General features: G+C 51.4%; 1 protein-coding gene across 1 annotated transcript in view; it reads right to left on the bottom strand.

Moving 5' to 3' along the window:
- Positions 1–19818, bottom strand: part of ELMO2 (engulfment and cell motility 2) — a 38842-nt gene extending 19024 nt beyond the window's left edge. The window contains exons 1-8 of the mRNA XM_059132959.1: positions 19727–19818; positions 8227–8354; positions 7866–7906; positions 7353–7425; positions 6991–7041; positions 3496–3677; positions 1858–1957; positions 984–1135 (exon numbers count right to left, since the gene is read on the bottom strand). Of these exons, the coding sequence (XP_058988942.1) occupies positions 984–1135; positions 1858–1957; positions 3496–3677; positions 6991–7041; positions 7353–7425; positions 7866–7906; positions 8227–8304 (677 nt within the window). The 5' untranslated portion in view covers positions 8305–8354; positions 19727–19818. The remainder of the gene's footprint in view (positions 1–983; positions 1136–1857; positions 1958–3495; positions 3678–6990; positions 7042–7352; positions 7426–7865; positions 7907–8226; positions 8355–19726) is intronic.
- Positions 19819–20337: the final 519 nt, after the last annotated feature.

The raw sequence follows: 20337 nt of genomic DNA, 5'->3' as shown, positions 1-20337 counted from the left end.
CAGTGCTCCAAAGGGTTCATCTGTCTTCTGGTTTTACTGCTTTTAAAACATTTTAGGATGTGATAAACTCTTAGGTTTTTTTTTTTTAATTTACTTTTATTCATATTTATTTATCCATTTTTAAGTAGGCTCCACACTGCATGTGGAGCCCAATGCATGGCTTGAACCCACGACCCTGATATCAAGGCCTGAGCTGAGATCAAGAGTCAGAGGCTTAACCCACTGAGACACCCAAGCGCCCTTGTGTTAAACTCCTTAGAAAACAAACAAAAGCAAACCACTCCTGAATTGAATACCTCACCTATGCTGGCCATCAGGCAAGATCTTTTATCTCCTTTGATCCTCATAAGTCCGAGTGGTGGGGAGAACTAACCCCAGTCTAGAGAGGAGGAAACCGAGACCAGGCGAGACCAGGTAAGTTGTTGCAGGCAGAGACCTGGTCAGAGTGTAGGAGAGCCGGGATCTGACTGGAAGCCTGAACTCCTGCTCAGTGTGATATTTTTTGCTACCCCCCACGGCATACCATTCGTTTGCTAAATGTTCATTCCACAAACACTAACTGACTTCTATTAAATCAAAGCAGGGAACCCAAAAAGAATTGGTCCTTCTTCCCAGAGAGTTCAAAATTTAAAGTGGGAGACAGGTAACAAAAATAGAGAATTTTATATCATTATCATAGGTAAAGAGAGACTATTTGGCCCAGAGAGGAGAGAGAGCATCTGATTCTGTCTGGCACGCGGCGGGACAGGAGGCTGGGAGCACTTGGCTTCATCCTGAGGGACGAGGAGCACCACGGAGGGTTTTAGCAGGAGCATGCCATGATCAGGCCCCAACACCAGGAGCATCCCGACAGCAGTGTGGACATGCTGATGCTGAGTGACCGGGCAAACCGGCAGCTTGGAACACAAGCCACGGAGGAGGGCTGGGAGACAGCCAGAGGACGAGAGGCGCGAGGGGAGGCTGCGGCGGGATCTCTTACTCACACCTGGAGGTGAGAGATGAGCTGTCCCACGGTGATCTCCTCTGCGATTTTCTGGTACAGACTCTGGCTATTCAAGACCATGCTCTCCAGGATGGCCAGGGACCTCTGAAGGATGGACACGTCCACCATGGGCTGGCTCACGTACCCTGCAATCTACAGTAAGCGAGGGCCAGGTCAGTCAGAAAGCCTGGGGCTCAAAGTCTTGGAATCTAATAACTCCCCATTATTCTCAACCCCCATGATAATGTTCCTGATACATGGTCCTTTCATTTTTGCCTAAATATCTCCAGCATCAGGAAGTTCCCAATGTCCCAAGCCAATGGCAGATGTGACTCTAGGTCAGTGGATACATGACTCTTCGGTTTTAGTCCAGTTTTGAGAACTGACACCGCCCCTTCCGGCAGAAGAAAGGAGGGCCGAAGGAGAAGTATCCCCTCCACCTGCTGAGCTCGATCTGACAATCCAAACAGGTTGCTTTGCAGCTCTGTCAACAGAAGGCAGACTTAGAAATCTAAGGCGAACAAAATGAACATGCAGAACCAAAGAGAAGGGAGTGCTCGGGGAGCAGGTCAGAAGACTCCAGGCGGCTCCTGGCGGCCCGGCTGGTGTCATCCCAAGTCGACTGACAATCCCATCTCACTGTGGCCACATTCAGTTCTGAGAGCCCGGCCCCATCTTCTCAGAGCAGGCCTCAGAGAACAGTGAAGGAACCGTTTCAGGAGCTCTAGGAAGACCCGAGCGTGAGGATGAAAAATTGGGCCTTGGGGACAGAAAGCCGACCCTCAGAATGGCTGTGTTGCCTGCACCTGTCCCTAAACTGACAGGACAACCAGCCACAGAGGGAGGAGAGGACGATGGGATGCTGGAGGCCTCACCTGCTTAATGAAGGTGATTGAAACCATGTCCCAGGAGACAATGCCGTGGTCCATGAGCTCTAAGAAGGCAGTCAAGGTGAATGCCAGCATCTCACTATAGCTGGGACATAAGCAAACACACACAAAAATCACACAAAGATTCAGAGCCAGGGAACACAGGTGTGACAGTGGCCATGATGGGGATGGATTTCAGTGTGAGTGTCAGGGACGGTCAGCACAGCTGTGAGTAGCCACCTGTGTGCACACCTGGCCAGGTGTGCAGCAGATTCTGTCCAGGCATCTGTCTCTGGGAAAAAAGAGCTGCCAGAGGACTGGCTTTCATTCCCTGTACCACCTCATCCCGGGGAGCACGATCACTCACCTGTTTCCAAAACCAAAAAAAAGTATCAGACCTTTATCAACTCCAATACTTGGCAGGGCACCCAAAGGAGCTTACAGCCCATGTTCAACACCAAGATGCAGTAAAGCTTAGGTACAAACTTCAGACAGGGGCTCAATTCCTGTTCAACTATTTACTAACTGTGCAAATTTTATCCTTTTAAACTTCAAATTCCTCCTTGGTAAAACTGAGTCAATCTCACAGCGTTAAGATCATAATGGGCAAGGTGACAATGTGTGCAAACCCCTGACTGCAATGCTGACAGCGTTCTGAAGCCTTCTCTCCTGTGTCCCCCTCTCTCTACACACCACCCTTTACACAGCTCTATAGTGCTCTAGATTCAACAAACCCTATTCCCGTTGGCAAGGCAGGATCGGACCTGTTAACAACAATCTTTGTGACAGTATTACAATGTAAACAGCACCCCCATTTTAAAGAGGAGGAAACCAAGGCCAGTCCAGTCCTGTACCTCCTCCACCCCACGCCCCCCAGAGACGGCTGAAGTCTCTGAGGGCCACTGAAAGCTTCAGGATGTCCACGCTGCTGCAAAATCTAAGACTTAAAAGGAACACCCAAGATTAGGTGCTTGGTTTGGCTGAAAATTTCAAGAGCTGGTCCATCAGCTGGAAAGATTTCCAACGCCCTCTGTGTGCCGGCTGAGAGGGACAGAAAGCCAGCACAGGCCTAGACAGCTAACAAAACGTGTTCATTCACGGCTGGCCATGGGCACAGAGTGCCACTACACTCATCTCGGCATTGGATATGATAGAGATGTCTGTGGCCTATTGCAAAGTTCTGGAGCTCGTTTTCCCTGTGAAAATGGGTGGTAGGGAGAAGGCCTGCGTGTGTGTGTGTGCGTGTGTGTGTGTGGGGGGGGCGGGAGCAGGGAGATGACGGGAAAGGGAGGAAGCAGGGGTGGAGATTAAGAACAGACAGATGCCTGTTCTGGTCAATTCTGGACAGTCTGCTCACTAGCCATTTTCCATAAATTAACAGATCTGTCATGATCTACCTTCTCGCTTCCTGACTTCTGTACCCCATGATTTTACTACTGCTTGGATCTGTGAAGACCACCTAGAGTACAAGATTCAGGACCACAACAAGCAAATCCCTCAGTGCAGAGCCCAGTACTTGGCACACTGCTCTGTACACAGAAGGTGCTCAATAAATTAAAGTGACTCGGTGGAGAGGAGAAAAGGATGCCCCGCGGACTGAAGTCAGTCTCTGAAACCCCCCAAGAAGAGCTCAGTTATACTCACTGGGACAAGAGCTTGGTTCCGCTTTCCACAAGCCGTGTCAGCACAATGATGCCATCCATGTTGATGAACTCAGTGGCAAAGGTCACATCAGCAGAGAGCTTGGCCAGCTCCTTCATGGCATCTAGCCGGGTCTCCATGTTGGATGACTGGGTCCTCTCCATCAGCTGGCGTGCAGCCCGGGACTACGAGAGCAGGAACAAGATGTATGCCTTCTGCTCCTTGCAGCAGGTTACTGCTCTGTGAGTAGCTCATAAAGGTTTTTCTGTGGACATCCAAGCCTGAGGCAGAGCTAGTTGTTCACGCTGTCTAGGAGTTGCTTAATAAATGCTTATTGGATCAATCAGGGAATTACCAGTATGCCAAGACCAATCTGAACCTATGTAGATCCTTTCTGTAGCACTCTGGTCTATGGATTACAGAAACTTCCCACTGAAGGACCAGGGAGAAGATTGTCTACCACCTCCAGCAAGTCACAGGGACACGGATATTGGCTCAACAGAGGGGAGTTTTCTATTACTGTAAGCCATCAGACAGCAGACCAGGTTGTCCCTTGATGTAATGAGTTCTCAGGCCCTAAAAGCAATCAAGGAGAATCTGGACAACCAGCTGTCAAAGATGCTACACAAGGGATTCTTGCATTGGGTGGAGGACTTAATCTGATGACCAGCTTTAAAGTCCCTTTCAATCTCAAAATGTGATAAGCCTGACAAGTTTTTTTTTTTTTTTTTAAACTTTCTCTGAAAGCCTGTATCATTGTCCCTTAAAATGACAGTCCTGGGGAAATTTTAAGAATACCGCAGGGCTGGAAGCTTTCAAAATAGCTTTTTCAAAGTGATGGCTGGTGATCAAGCCTTCTCCCAGCACATGAACTTTCCCCAGAAAAATGCTTGCTTCCTTGCTGCAAGCTCTAGCCACAAGCCTTCCCGAGCGTCTGCTGGCCCTTCCTCCTGCTGGACTTCCTAGCTTTACAGTCAAGGCCCCCGCAAGTGACTGACCTGCAATTTGTCACTCTCTTATTTTTTGTCTGTTAATTAATATTCTCAGCTGGAATGGAAGAGCCTTGAGAGCAAAATGCTCCCGCGGTCTTTATTTTTTCTTCCAGAGCTCAGCAAGTGACTGCAGCCCGGTTCCTGCTGCTGACCGAGGAGTCAGATCTGGTCACCTCTCTCTCCCCTCTGCCTCTCCTCTTTTATTATCACAGAGATGGGCCTACAGCGGCTGCGGCTCTGGATGACACAGAAATCCTCCAGACTCCCGCGGTGGAGAATACGCACACTGCGAGAAAAGGTCACCAGATAGAACCATTTGAAGAGCACTGGTCTGCATCACACTTGGAAACTTCCACCTCCAAATGTTAATTTTCCTCCTGAGACAGCATTTCTGGGCTGCCGCCTTCTGCTCTGGAGAGATGTACTCCTGGGAAAGTCAACTGCTCAGTGCAGGAGGTTTGGAAAATGCTTCAGCACGTCCACGAGAGCAGCTCCCAAATGGTTATATTAAGCTAGCAGATATTAAGCTAGCAGAGCTGATTGGCCGGTGGGGCGGGGGGTGGGGTGGTGGGGTGGGATTGGGAGTCAGCAGGGGTTGGGTGGGTGGGTAATGAAGTCCTTTGGGTGAGAAAGATTCCGGAGAAGGGGGAAAGCAGGAGGACTCACTGGTGAGAATACAGGCCAGGAGTCAGACAGCCCCCGGTTCGAGAGACAGTTCAGCCATGTTTTTATCGTGTGACAAGAGGCTAGTCACGTAACCTGAGTCTCAGTTTGCTCATCTGCAATACGGGGCTATCACGAGTACCCATCTCTTTGGGTATCTGTCAAGATAAGAGGATATGCTGCATGCGAAGCGATCACTCGGCGTTCTGGAACTATTAGCTGTTACTACTGCACACCCCCTGCTGCTCAAAGGGACTGGTCTCTTGCCTCGGCAAGAAAACAGGTGCCATCACAGCCTTAATTTTCTGGCAGCCCTTCTACACGTAAGTGACCCCCCCCCCCCCATATTGGTCATCCTCCTTAGGGACCGAGAGGTCAAAAATCCCTCCACCTGGGCTTTGGGTTCCCCCTGTCCTGACCCAGTGAGGTCCTGTTCCATTAATCACCCCCTTTCCTGCACCATCAACCTTCCTCTCTTTCACCTTAACTTCTTTTCAAAGACACAAAAGAAACTGCAACAGAAGTTAGCAGCTCTGAAGGGTCAGAGGAGGTGGGGAACTGAGTAGATGAGGCATGGGAGAGGGAGGGAGACCTGCCACTTTATCTTTGTCAAACTTTTTGATTTTTGCAACCCAGGAATGTTTTACCTCTGTTTAAAAAGCATTATCTTTTTGGCTCCACATCCCCGAGTTCCTGCCTTCTGCTGTCTACTTCCTTTTATAACCAAGCTTCCTGATAGTGCGGTGAAGTCGGGGACCTCACTTTGCCACCACTGTAGCCCGGCTGTCACTCATCACCCCACCAGAACTGTCTTCACAGAGGTCACCCGGGACCATGGACTTCCTGGGTCAGTGAACAACGTTTCTGCTCTCCGTCGACTCGATCTCTGCTTGCTGCAGGCCGCGCCTTCCTCTAACTTGACAGTCCCTGCCCACTCCCTCTCGGGTCTCCTGGTTTTCTCTCTGCCTTTCTAGTCGCTTTCTTAGTTACCCTTCAGGAGCTCCGGCAGGAATCAGGGAGTTGCCTCAGAGTCCTCCCTCTCCTTCCACGTCCAGGATATCACCCCATCCCTGGGTTTACCTCTAAATAGCTCTCATGCCTGTCCCCTCATCTCCACTGTCACTTGCCTTCGCTTCACGGGCTGCTAACATTCCTCATTAGCTTCTTAAAGATTCCTCCCACCACCAACCTTCCTTTTTTAGCCCGTGTTCCACACTGTCACTACAGTGATCTTCCTAAAATATAAATCTAAACATAATGTACCTTCCTGCTTAAAATCTTTCAATGTCCCCACATTTCCTTCTGAATCAAGTCCAAACCCTTGAGTGAGCCGTCCGGGGCCCTTCCAGGTCGGCTTCCCACTGGCTGCTATAGGCTCCGCCTCCCCCAACAAAACGCGTCACTCTGCTTGGGATACCCTTCGTTTTCTTATTTCTCTGGCCAATTCTTGCTTTATCCTTCAACATCTGCGCTAAGCGTGCCTTCCTCTGGGAAGGTTTTCTGGGAATCCTCAGGCCGAACCAGGCAGCCCCTTGTCTGAGTCCCCATAACTCCCTAAGCAACCTTCTGTCAGAATGCTTGAGAGGGGCCTTTGTTTACTCCTAACAAAGTTGTGAGAGCACAGATTGACTTATTTTAAGTCATCTCTACACCCAATGTAGGGCTCAATCTCACAACCCTGAGATCAAGAGTTGGATGCTCCACCGACCGAGCCAGGCAGGCGCCCCTCAAAGACTGACTTTTAAAGCTCTGTAGTCTTGGTTTCTAGAAGGGAGTCTGGCCCATGGTGGGTGCTCCTATGTGTGTTAAATAAATGTACTCCTGAGGAGAACCAGATACGTACCGGGGAGATGGCCAGCTGTAAGATGGTCCCATTCTTAATGTCACTGCGTGTCTGGGTAACAAAGAGGAAAAAGAGTAACTAAGATACAATATTAGACCTGAGCAAGCCGGCTGACTCAATTTTACAGTAGTTGTAACTGAACCTCTTTGGTCAGGCCTCCTTTTGCATGTGTCTTGCCCGAGAACTTCTCAGAACCCTTCCATGTGACCTGGGCCCTCAAGAGGAGAAGCCTCAGTTTTCCAGCCACCCGAGGAGGCAGGGCTGGCGTGCCCCAATTTGCCTGGGAGGCAGCCCCTCCCTGGGACACAGAAGCTGCCCCGCTGTCAGCAAGGCTCCCGTGCCAACTGCGCTCCCGCACGCACCTGCTCGGTGATGTAGAGCTGGGGGCCGTCTGCATATCGGAGGGTGTAATACTCTGGGTTTGGCAGCGACCACCTGTGTGAGAAACCACAGTACAGTCGCCCGGGCCTTCCGCAGGCCCAGCTAAAAGCAGCAGATGCATTAATCATTTCCAGCAGAGTCGCCTCAGGCTTTGGGCGGCCTGCCTGGAGGAGGGGGAGACCCAAAGCTACAGGCTGAGATGCTGACCAAAAACAAGTGGCTCAGGCTTGGGTACCAACCGGCGCCGTCCAAGGCGGTCCGCATGACTCAGCGCGAGCCTCACAGCCCACCAGCACCTTCCTGGGCTCACAGGAAAAAGAAGGATTTCTACGAGGTCGTAGGGACATCCTCCTCCGCTACACTTCCTTTGTAAGACAACGATCCGCAAAAGTTCCACCCCCGGGACCCGGCTAACTGGAGGTTCCTCCCGGTGGGGCGGCGTTCCTACAGTTGTTAGCCTACCCTTGTCCAGAACGAGAGCACTTTCTACTCACCCATCACAAACTTCCTTGATGATGGATGCCAGGGGCCGTTTCTGAAAGAGAGAGAGATGGAGATCCTTCACCAGCAATCCATGCTATTCCCACCAAGGTTCTGACGAGGGCCTGCCTAGCAGGACCAGCCCGGGGCCTGAGTGGGGACTGCCTCCCCGACGGCTTCTGCTGGAGAGGAAACCTCTCTCCCAAGCCACAGGACCGACCCTCCATGGGGTGGGACCGACCTTGACCTTCCTGTTGCTGGCTCTTACTCCTGATGCCAAAAGCCCGCATTCCTGAAGACGACCCTGCCGCGCGCTTCCCTGACGACCCCCCTCCCCCCAGCATTTCTGCTTCTGTCTTCCTTCCAGGAGCTCACCTGGTCGATTTCAAGGAGCTGAGCGTTAGCACCTGGCCACTCAATGGCTACTTTGACGATGTCTGATGGGGGCGGCATTGTTCCCAATCGGCCCTACTTCTCCAAGAAGCACACACTGACACAGCCGCCTGGAGACAGAGTCAGAGAGAAGGAAAGAGTCAGAGCGTCTGCCTTCATTTTTCACTCGTTAGATATTTCTGAGAATCAGAAGACGGTGTCCAAAGTAACATATGGAACTGCTTGGTTGGAATTTTTCGACATCACACCAGACCCTCTCTCCTTGGGCTTTTTGTCTCTTTTAGATTAAGTCAGCGAGTAGAAATGGGACAAGCCATCCATCAACTGCAGATCGGGCAGGAGCAAGGTCTGCCAACGTGACACTTTGGTCTAAAGGTCAGGAGGACTATGTGGTAGAAGAATGAATTTACTGCAAATTCCCATCTTGGGACGTTGGGAGGGAGAAGCATATGCTCTGAGACAGATAAGAATAGGCAGAGCCTTCTCTTAGTTGAGTGGCCGGCTGACGGAGCCTGCCCACTTCTGTTCCACCCTCATCCGAGGAAGATCCCAGTGTCGGCAGGGCCCGGCCGCTTGCTCTCGCCTCCTGCCTAGTAACCGCTGCCACTCCTTCCCCCTCAAAGGACACAATGTGGAGCCTCCTCTGTGTGGGATGACGCAGAGTTCAGAAAATGGGGAAGAAAACTGGGACAGGAAATGCTATTTTAGTCCCTACTGCCAAGGGCAAGGGCTGCTGGAGCTCAAGTGCAGGGAGGTGAGGACAGCCTCACACAAAGGCCCCTCTATAGGAGGATGAGGCTCCGAAAGTACCTCTGACCCCCTCCCCCATTTGTCTCCAAAATAAAGGAAAATAAATCATTTTGAACGGGTCTGGAAGATGGGCCCATGTGACCAGTCTCCTAGGCAACCCCACTAGCTTAGTGGTATTCCAAGTAGCAGCCAAAGCATCCTCTCTCCAAGGTCTGATGAAGGCAAGTCACTCGACTGATGGATTATTTCCATGTATATTTTACATTCCTTGCCGACAGGTTCAGAAGAGGCCTCTCTCTTAATGAAAAAAAGAACTTTCTCAGCATCCGCCAGGCTCAGCCGTTCACCCGCACATCAGGCTTCGATAATGGAGACTGCCTGGCTCTCCTGAACTCAGGGCAGAGCCGCTGCTAAGCTGGTGCTGGTGTGTGCTGCAGCTTTTAGGCCCAGACACAGATGTCCATTCTCACAGCCCTGTGAGCACAGGTCTGTCTGGTGAAAGGGGGAAAGGCCCTTCCCCTCCACACCTGGGAGTCTCCAGGAGAGGGAAGCTTCTGTGACCGTTTCCTGGTCAGGCTGGGCTGCCCCAGAAGGCAAGTGTCAACAGTACTGGCATTTCCAGCACGTGACAATGCACAGATGGTTTTCCAAGCGCTTTCACTGACTCCGCTGAGCCCTCCCGGCAGCCCCAGGAAGTAGGCGGAATCAGACTGTTAGTTCTGAGACGACACAGCTGGAGCTCAGAGGATGATTAAAGGGCCCCAGTTCCACCAGCTAATAGGTAGGAAAGGGGACAGAACTTGGGGCTGACTTTGGCCGGCGCTCTTCCCTTCCCTGCTGAGCTAGTCTGAATTTCTGTTCTTTGGAACTAAATCAAGCCTAAAGAGCCTGTGGGGGGCAGGCCTGGTGGTCCTCAAAGCTTCTGCCACGTCTGTGGCTCCAAGCAGAATTTCCCGTGTGTGATGTTCGTATGCTTAGACACACAATGAACCGTTCCCATTAGGACACCTCCTGGCTGAAAGGCCACATGGCAAAGCAGGGGTGGGACCGTGACTCTGGATGCCTAGGGCAGGCATCTTTATCCTTACCGGTAAATGTGCCATAATTAGGAGGTATGACTGTACAGTTGTGAGATCATTTTTTAAAACGGAGATATAATTTACATACGAAACGCACAGAGCTCATGTACGTGTGTATATATAGAATAGAAATACACACGTCTCTCTGTAACCACCACCCAAAACAGGACTTCGAACATTCTCATCACCCTAGAAAATTCCCTCCTACCTCCTTCCAGGCTATCCCCTACCTTCCAGCCCTCCAAAAGGCAACTCCTTTCTGATTCTCTCGCCATACATGAGTGTGGCCCGTTTTTGCACTTTGTATACACAGAAGCACACAGGATGGCCTCTTAGACCATTTGTCATTTAGTTCTTCTCTTTGAAACAAGGAGGCGAGAGAAGGCGCTGGGATGACTGTCCTGCTGAAGAAGCAACTGGGTTTGGACGTCATGGAGTCAGGACCCCGTCACAGTTCCATCCCTAGGTATCTGGGTGATGTGGACGTGGCCCTTTCACCCAAGCCTCAACTGTGGGATGTGAGTGTTGAACTAAAGCACACGTAGAGTGCTCCCTAAGTCTAAAAGCCCATGGTTACAAAGTAGAATTTACAAATCCAAATGAAGATCGCCCACTTCAAAGTCCACACCCAAGGCAGCCACACCCTTATTTCCTGATGGTGCTGCTAAGCCTTATTTGTTAGAGCTCCTTTCTGCATACTGTCTTTGGAGACAACGAAGCTAAAGCTCATGACTTGGCCATTCCACATTATTTGGACCCAACCTGGCATTTCCTAGGTTGACTGTCTCTTTCTTTATTAAACCTCGCCCTGAGTGATTCGTGGCTGTTTCAAAAACTCATATCCATCTTAAAGCGTGGAGATTTGCAACTGCCAAGACTATTCGAGAGAGACTCCGAGCCCCCATTCTCAGTGATTCTGCCCTTTTTCACACAGGGCAGGCTGTCCATTTAAACTGAATGACACTCTCCCTACCCCTGCCCCAGCTGGTGGGACCTACGTGAACACTGAACCTTAGCCGGATAAATCCAATTCTTTCTTTTAAATTTACAGACACAAGCTAAGGAAGCTGGATGCCAAGGGGCCCTGGGGTAGAAAGATCATCATCAGCCTCCGAGCAGGTACTGTGGCAAGATAAAGCCACCAGCAAGCCAAAGATACCAAGAAGCAAAAACCAAGAGTCTTTTTAGAGGAAGCTGTTCTGCAGAAGAATCCAGAGATGTGTAGATAAGTGGAGGCCAGAAACCAGAAACCACAAAGTCCTAAAAACAGATGAAAAAGCCTGATGACTTCCCAGATCCCATGGCTCCAACTCCTACACTTGAGGTGCCTGAAATTCCCCTGGATCCTGGCCAAATAGCCCTTCTTTAAATGGAACTAGCCTGCTTTTCTGTTCACTGCAACGAAAAGGCTTAAGACTAAGTTTGACCCCAGGCTTTGAAGGAACTCTGATCTGGGGGCCTGTGCAAGCAGCAGCGTAACAGGCAAAGGGTAATGACAGTGAGCAGGACCTTCCTTGACACGGGCTCAGTCTGGTGTCTTTAAAAACAGTTCAGTTAGGGCGCCTGGGTGGCTCGGTGGGTTAAAGCCTCTGCCTTCAGCTCAAGTCACGATCCCTCGGTCCTGAGATCGAGTCCCACATCGGGCTCTCTGCTCGGCAGAGAACCTGCTTCCTCCTCTCTCTCTGCCTGCTTCTCTGCCTACTGGTGATCTCTGTCAAATAAATAAATAAAATCTTAAAAAAAAAAAAAACTAGTTATATAAGGGACTTCATAGTAATCATGTTGTATATAATAGTAATGGGTAGACAGCCTTTTTACAGTTGATCACTTTTTTTTTTTAAAGATTTCATTTATTTATTTTACCGGGTGGGGTAGCACAGGGGGCAGAACAGAGAGAGAGAGACAAGCAGACTTCCCACTGAGTGCAGAGCCCACTGTGGGGCTCACACCCCTGAGATCATGACCTGAGCTGAAATCAAGAGTTAGTCGCTTTACCCACAGGGCACCCGGGCGGCCCTGATTGCTCACTTTATTTATTTATTTATTTATTTGACAGACAGAGATCACAAGTAGGCAGAGAGGCAGGCAGAGAGAGAGGAGGAAGCAGGCTCCCTGTTGAGCAGAGAGCCTGATGCAGGGCCGGATCCCAGGACCCTGGGATCATGACCTGAGCTGAAGGCAGACGCTTTAACCCACTGAGCCACCCAGGCGCCCTGATCGCTCACTTCTATGGCATTATTACAGCCAATGCTCAAGGAACCCTGAAAAATAACCCCACTGTACAGATGAGACAACTGAAGTTCAGATGGGTTGAGCTTGTCTGCCATAGGGCTCCTTCCCATGTCTCCCCTCCCTCCAAAATAAAGAAAGCAAGCACATCAGAACGGATCTCAAGGCTGAGTCATGTGACTTCACAGTTAGTTCTTCTCCCTCTACGTAATACTTGGGTCCTTTTCAAAGGACTTTACACATATTGATTCATTTAATCCACACAGCAACCGCGTGTGGTATATTTTTGCGCCCATTCAACAGATGAGACAAGGCGAAGCACGGAGAGATTAAGGACGATGCTCAGTGTCACACAGCTAATAATAATAACTGGATTCTGGGTAGTCTGGTGCTGTTTGAAAGCCATGTGAGCAGCAGGTGAAGCCGTCCGTGGCCCGCAGCAGGTGTCTGGAGGACTCTGGTTTGCCATACCTGAAGCTAAAGCACCCTGAAGGGAAGAAACCTGCATGGCGAGAGCTCACTGGTCCAACAGGGAGTGGCTCCCCACTGTCTAGAGGACAGCCCCGCTTCCTCATGTGCTACTGGGTTCTCCGTCTAGCCAGGTCTTCCCAGACTGCTTGCTGTTTCCGTGAGGCAGGCCACATTCTTCCATTTCTTCTGTCCATCCGCATGTTCTCTTCCTTCCCTGGACTGTCAAAAGAGCTCCTATTTAAACATCAAAGTCCAGTTCAGATGTCACTGCCCCTCTACCCTTCTGAGGGGTCCCCTTTCCCTAGCGAAATGAAACAGGATGGGACCACTGTGTTCTCACAGCACTCTGCTCTGACCTCTGTGAGGGCTCCTGTCCTCCTCCGTGACAGGTATTATTACTATTGTACATACTGTTATGATAGTTAAGTATCTGTGCATCTCTCTTCCTCACTAGCTCCTCCCCCCAGGAAGGTACACCCTGTCACCCACTCACCTAGCACAGCACTTGGCACACCGTTCTGGCTCAGCAAGCACCAGTGTCTGCGCAAATCCTTCACCTCTGACTTCCTCCACTCCTGTGAACCAGCGCCGCCTCGGAGTGGAAAGGGACTGGCGTGAACTGTTCTGGTTGCTTGGTGTTCCCTCCACGTCCCACCACTTTCTAACGACACAGTATTTCCACTGTTGAGAGTCTGGCTGTCATCTTTGACGTCTCACTGGAAGTGTCTCACTGCAAGACCAGGTTTAGCGCCCCTGACTCTACTGCAAAGAAAGGGGCGAGTATCCCACTGCTTCTCTGTGGAGGCGTCAGGAGGCAGGCGAGTAGTAGCGGTCGTGTTCTCCCGAGCCCATCCCCGGACGGAGGGTCTCCTTGTGGGGAACTCCTTCAGTACTTGCTTGCTAACTCTTCATTTTCATTTTAGAAAGGAAGTGGAAATTAGGTCGAGGCAATTCAGTAACATTGCAAAACTCTCAGGGTTATAAATAGCCTTCTGCTTGGCCGCTCAGCGGTGCTTGAGTTCAACAGCGAACAGCCGGGATAAGGGAGCTGTGGTTTCCATCCAGGCCCAGGGGGGCAAAGAAGTCATAGCCCTCTTCCAGATGAATCCGCTTGCAGCCCCTCACCTCCCACCCCCTTAAAGGCAAGCGCTGCAGACATCAAGCCGGCTGGCAAAACTCAACACGCCACAAACAGGAGAGAGGCACGCACTCGATCTGAGGAAGGTAATTCTGCAAGGCAGGAGAATGAAAGCGCATGTCTTCAAAGGCAAAGCTCGGGAAACAGAGAGAAATAGTACCATCGGCATCTCCAGGGGAGCAGTCCCTAAGTGGCCTCTGGCAGGTGCGCTTGTAAAATCAACATGGTTACAAAAGGCCCTGTGGAGCTTTATCTACCGTCACCCATGCAGTGACTGCTCCAGAGGGCTGGACTCTGCCAGCGGGTGACACAGCCCATGTGCAGAAAGCAAGTGAAAGAGGATGCCTTCCCACTAGCAAGGAATTCAGAATGAAGATTCCCGCTTCCAGCTCTCCGTCCTCCCCGCCCTCCTCCCCACTCTTTGAAGGATAAGGATTGACGTGTGCTTTTTTTGTTCTCATCTTTTGCTTTTGATTCAGTGGGGGGGGGGGGGATGGTGTGGGTGAGTCTGGTTTATGTTTCCTGCAACAGAGTCCACCACACCAGGAAGGGAACTAGAGGTCACACCCTCTTTCTAATTGAAACCGCAATCTCACTAGAGGCTTCTCCCTCTGAAATCTTCTCATCTGAGGAGTGACGCCACTTCCCTGAGTTCGGCCGCTAAATGGGGATGAGCTCTCAGGTCCAGAGGAGGGGAACTGGGTTGGCAGAGATTCAACTTTTCCACGCACTGCTCAAAAGGCTGAGAGGGACCATCGTGACAACAGCGGCTGACATTTCTTTTTGTAGAAATTTGCCGAACACCCGCCTCACCCCAAAGCCACTAAGTTGGACCCACAGCACAGTGAGGAAGGGGACGGGAATGGGAAGTGGTTAACTGTTCGGGCTTCTTCCCTGAACACTTGCCCTAAGGATCACCTGGGTCTCCCCTTACCCTGCACAGAAGCCCTCTGCGGAGTTCCCAAGCATACAGAACAGAGCTCAAACTCGCTAGCAGAGTGCTGACCCCAGTTCCACTCAGTAGCTCTTCAGGGTGGAAGTGCTGTCCAGACTTTCCCGCATAGATGCTAGCACGTCGCCCCAAACCATCTTGCTCCCTCAAACATCACGCTCTTCTGAGTCTGCACTTTCTTTCTTTCTTCTTTCTTCTTTTTTTTAAGATTTTATTTATTTATTTGACAGACAAAGATCACAAGTAGGCAGAGAGGCAGGCAGAGAGAGAGGAGGAAGCGGGTTCCCTGCTGAACAGAGAGCCCGATGCAGGGCCAGAACCCAGGACCCTGGGATCATGACCTGAGCCAAAGGCAGAGGCTTTAACCCACTGAGCCACCCAGGTACCCCTGAGTATGCACTTTCACACACGCTGCTGACCTTCCACCTTAGCCAACCGGCAAACTCCTACTCATCCTTCAAGGCCCAGCTCACACATTCCCTCATTGGTGTGGCTTTCCTTGTCTTCTTATCTCAGGCAGAATTAACTGCCCCTCCTCTGTGTTCCCAGTCTTCTTACACAAACCTTCACAGCCCCCTGACTTCAAATTCTCTGTGCGGCCTCTTTGCTACTCAAGTGTGAGCTGCAACCAGTAGCATGCGCAGTGCCTGGGAACCTGCAGTCATGGAGGATCACCTGCTCAGTGGGAATCCACCTTCAAACAAGACCCCCGGTGGCCGGGGAGGTGGTCACATGCATGTGCAGGGGTGGTCACATGCATGTTCAAGTGTGAGAAGCAGACTCTAGACCAGCGGTCCTCACCTCTGGTTGTGCACCATCGATGCCCACCCCGCACTCTGAACCCTCTCACCACCCAAGTGATCCTAATGGTGGTCAGGGCTGAAAGCCACAGCCAAGAGGACTATTAGCCATCTGAGAGCAGGGACACATCCAGCCTGTGTCCCTTCCCCCCGCTTCCCCAATGTCTGCAGCACACTGCCTGGCACACTGCAGAACCTGCAGAATTCCACACTAAAAATACCCTTCATGGGGTGCCTGCGTGGCTCCTGATGTCAGCTCCAGCCATGATCTCAGGGTCATGAGATCGAGCCCTGCACTGGGCTCTGCACTGGGTGTAGACTCTGCTTAAGATTCCTTCTCCAACTCCCTCTCTAAAAATAAATAAATAAATAAATAAATTAAATTAAATGAAAATAAATAAAAATACTCTCCAGGATGTCCTGAGACCTACTGCCTTTCAACAAGAATAAAAACACTGCAGAGAACTGTCCATTGCCTAGAACTTTACAAATCCCTAACTATAATAGCTGGCAGATTTAGAAGGGTTCAGGGTTTACAGACTACTTGCTTCGGTTTTTGGAAGTGAAACAGACAATGAGACGGAAAATACTGATGAACTTTAAGGAACTGTTCCCCTTCAACAGCCCATGGTGGTTGCAACAGGGTGGCAGAGCTTGTGTAGGGAGGGGGTGTGGTGAGCCCAGAAGAGTCCTGGGTCATGGCTGAAGTCCCGGGCTGTGGGCCCAACTCTTTCAATACCAACCATAACAACACAGCATTGTTCTCACTGTAAAATCAGGCCAAGCCCTCTCACTTTATAAATAAGAGAACTGAGGTCCAGAGAAGCTGGCAAGGCCACACCACCAGTTAGGGACAAAAGAAGGTCTTGGTCCCCCATGTCTGGGTTAGTTCCCTCTCTACAGCACAAGGGATCTGACTGCCCAGATTCACCATGACCACAAGCCATTCTGGCCCTCTTGTCCTGATCTAATGAGGGAGTTAGTAGATGTTTTTGAGGTCTCTTCCCACCTTGACCTTCTGGTAAGCCAGTGTCACTTAATGGTTAGGAGCTTGAGTTCTGGAGTGGGCCAGACCTGGATTTGGAGCTCAGCTCTAACAATTTCTGTATCTGTAAAATGGGGATTCGAATCAACCCTCCTCTCTCAAGAGGTTATGAATATTAAGTGAGATAATCTATGTTAATCATATAAGTGTGATTTCTGACACAGAGTAAGCAGAATTCCAGCTGTGTGAATTTGAAGAAGCTGCAAAAACACCATAACCACATTTCCTAGCATACAAAAACCCTACCCTCAGGCTGCAGGAAATTGATGACAAAATGAGAACATATGTGAAGGCAATCAAGGAGGCAAAGCACCGCTGGTGGTGGTGTTCTTCTATAATAATAATAATAATAATTATTATTATTATTTTCTTCCAGAAGCAGCACCTTGGAGACTTTTTAATCAGTTTCAGAGCCATGGCCACTACAAAGCCTGCCACATAACAGGCGCTCAACCAGTCTTTCCTGGTGACTCACATTAAACCACCATGCCTAGTGGGGTGACAAAGTCAAATGCCTTAAGCAGCCAGGCAGATAAGTAAATAAGCCAAGGAGCATCTATGCAGGCACTGAGGCAAACTGCAAAGCATCCATCCCACCTAAGGAAGCTCAAATTCAACGCTTTCAAACACATTTCACAGCTTGGTCTCGACAACAACTTTGCAGGCTCTACTGACCACTGATTCTGGGTCTTTGTCACACCATGTGGTTGTCTTGGGCGTCACCTAATCACCCTACGATCTGGTCTTGTCCTTCCATGGTAAGCATCCTGAAAATAAGGGCTGTGACTTACACTCCCCAGGCACCCTAAGTAGAACAGCGCTGGCCTCGCAGTAAGGGGACGCTCACTCGGTGAGCAATCGTGGAACTGAGCAGCCAGTGTTAACTCGAACGTGCTGCTCCCAGCACCACCAGGACACTGCAGGCCCTGCATATTTCTCTCCCCATCTCCCCATCTCCCAGGACCACCGTGTAGACTGTGCTGAGAGGTATAGCAACTGGGTCAAAGAAGGACTTGCCTTGCAGGGTTTTCCTCCAGAAGCATTAAATATGCTTGTTCCTGAGCCACCTAGACAGGTGGTACTGATGTATCCAGACGTATTACTCCACACGAAACCAGACAGAATGTGCAATATAGCCACAGGTGCCACCATTCTCAAGTTTAGTCCCCACTTCCTGCACTCCCAGACCTCCTTGGCACCTCCTAGAGGCAGCATAGGGTATAGAGAGACCAGACTCCAGAAGAACACAGGGGGTCCTAGTCCTAATGTTCCCTCCTCCACTCACAAACGCTAGCGTGATCACCAGCAGGCAATGTAACTTTTAAGAGCTTCCTTATTTTTATTAGTAAAATGCAGGCAACAAGAACTACCCCAAAAGACTCTAAAGGGGATTAAATGCCACAAGTATACAAAGCTTCTAGAACTGCACAGCCCAAGAGGGCAGCCCCAGACCTGTGTCCTGTGTAGCCACTGAGCACTGGGCATGTGGTTACCACAAACTAAATCAGACCCGCTATAGGTAGAAAACACATGCCAGACTTCAAGGACTTAGGGCACCCACAAAAATGGGAACTATCCCATTAATAGGGTCTTTATATCGATCGCATGTCAAAATAATATTATTTTGGAATATAATAGGTTAAGTAAAATGTGTTCCAAAAATTGATTTCACCTGCTTCCTTTTAAATTTTTAATGCGGCTACTAAAAGATTTAAACTACCTATAGGGCATTCTATTTCTATTGGACACAAAGCATTGTTCTGCATAGAGCTTGGCACACAGAAAGTATTCCCAGGTTGGTTTCCTTCCCCCACTGGCAGGCTATCAGGGACCACGATTCACACCCCCTTCCTCCTGTCTAAGCCAAGACCTCCACCCCCTTCTTTAATAAATGTTTACGGTGCCTGGTCCTGTGCAAGAGGCTCGAGATGCACAAAGAGCAAAACCAGACACTATCTTCTAGGCCTTCTTATCTGGTGGGACGGACAGACATTCTAATACTTTCACAAATAAAGGTAAAACTGCAGTTGTTCAAGTGTGATGAAGAAGTACCCAGGGTGACAAAAGTACCCAGGGTGACAAAAGTACCCAGGGTGACCTGGAGAAGGAGTCAGGGTGACACCTGAGTGCAGATCTGAAGCCTGAAGATGAGTTTACTGGACTAAAATGGGCGGGGAAGAGGGGGGCGACACAGAAGAAGGCTAAGTGTAAAGACCCCGAGGAAAGCTAGGGCTTGGGATGTGTAAGGAACAGAGAAAGGACAGTGTGAAGAGAACTGAACAGGAGGGACAGGCTGGAGGTTCCAGATCTCCAGGGCTTGGGCGAGGATCTCGGGCTGACCCTGCAAGAGCTGGGCGGCTGGCCAGTTTTAAGCAGCGGAGTGTCCGGATCTGATGTGCATTTTGAAAACCCCACTGGCCACGGTGCGAGGCGCACAGCAGAGCGGCGGGAGAGCGTGGGGGCCCATCAGGTAGGACAGTGCAACCGCCCAGGTAGGAGGCGATAGACGCCTGAACGGAAGGGGAGCGGCGGAGATGAGAAGTAGACGGACTGGGGGCCACAGAGCGGCCGGCTCCACCGGGCGGGGTGATGGGCAGCGTGTGCGTCGCGGCGGCGATGTCAAGAGAGACTCCCCGGCCGCGGCCGAGGGCCACCCAGCCGCACACACTCCCCGGGCTCCCAGCGAGCGCGCTCCCACCCCGTCCCTCCCCCATCTGCTCGTCTTGCCCGCAGGCTCCATCCCCCCACCCTTCTCCCTTCGCTCCTCCAGGCCCGGCCCGCCCTCTTCCCCACCCGACGCCACTCCCGGTGGGGAACCGGCGCCCAGCAGGGCCGCGACCCCCTGACGAACCGGCGCGGTGCAGCCGGGCCCGCCCTCCAGCCCCTCAACCCCTGGGGCAAATGCAGGCCGCAGCCTCCGGCCCCCTCCCCGGCCCGGCCTCTCCTCCCCGCATCCCTCCGGCCAGGGCCCTCTCCGCGGCCCGCCACGCCCTGGCGCCCGGCGCCCCCCTCACTCACCAGGGCGCCGACCTAGGCCCAGCTCCCGCGCCCGGGTCTCGCCTCCGCGGCTCCTCCAGCCTCCGCCCGCCCCGCCTTCCCGGGACCCCGCCCCCGCAGGCCGACCCGGGTTCCTATTGCTCCGCTTCGCCGTCACGCTGAATCCTCTTTCTTCAATTGGGTTGCTTGCCTGTCACTCAAAGAAAGGCGGGCCCAACTGCCGGAGGGGGGGAAGCGCCGGCATGTCCCCGCCCCACTGGCGGAGGCCTCTGAAGGAAACAAGCTTCCTTCCCACCCAACCTCGCCACCCACTCCGCGTGCTGTGGGGTCCGAAGGAGCGGGATTTTGCAGCGGATCCAAGAGGCGGCCTTTTCTCCCTCAAACTTTTCTTTTGGCACAGCCCGGGAGTGAAGGAAAAGGCTTGGGTTCCTTGTGACAACTCGGAGATTTTGAGGGCTGAGCTGTCCTCCGGTGGCACTCAGCCCCATGCCCAGCGGGCATGTAATGCACACTCAACAGTGGGGTAACTGAGTGGGAGGTGACAGTCGTGTCAGAGGCTGTGAGCAGCCGTGGCTGCTCACCACCGAGAGGGAGCTAATTATACCTGCACCCGGGGCTGACCGTGGGCGCTG

The sequence above is a fragment of the Mustela lutreola genome, chromosome 9 (assembly GCF_030435805.1).
Source record: "Mustela lutreola isolate mMusLut2 chromosome 9, mMusLut2.pri, whole genome shotgun sequence".
NCBI classification, from domain to species: domain Eukaryota; kingdom Metazoa; phylum Chordata; class Mammalia; order Carnivora; family Mustelidae; genus Mustela; species Mustela lutreola.
Note: the sequence above shows the minus strand (reverse complement) of the source record. Positions and strands in the feature narration are given on the sequence as shown.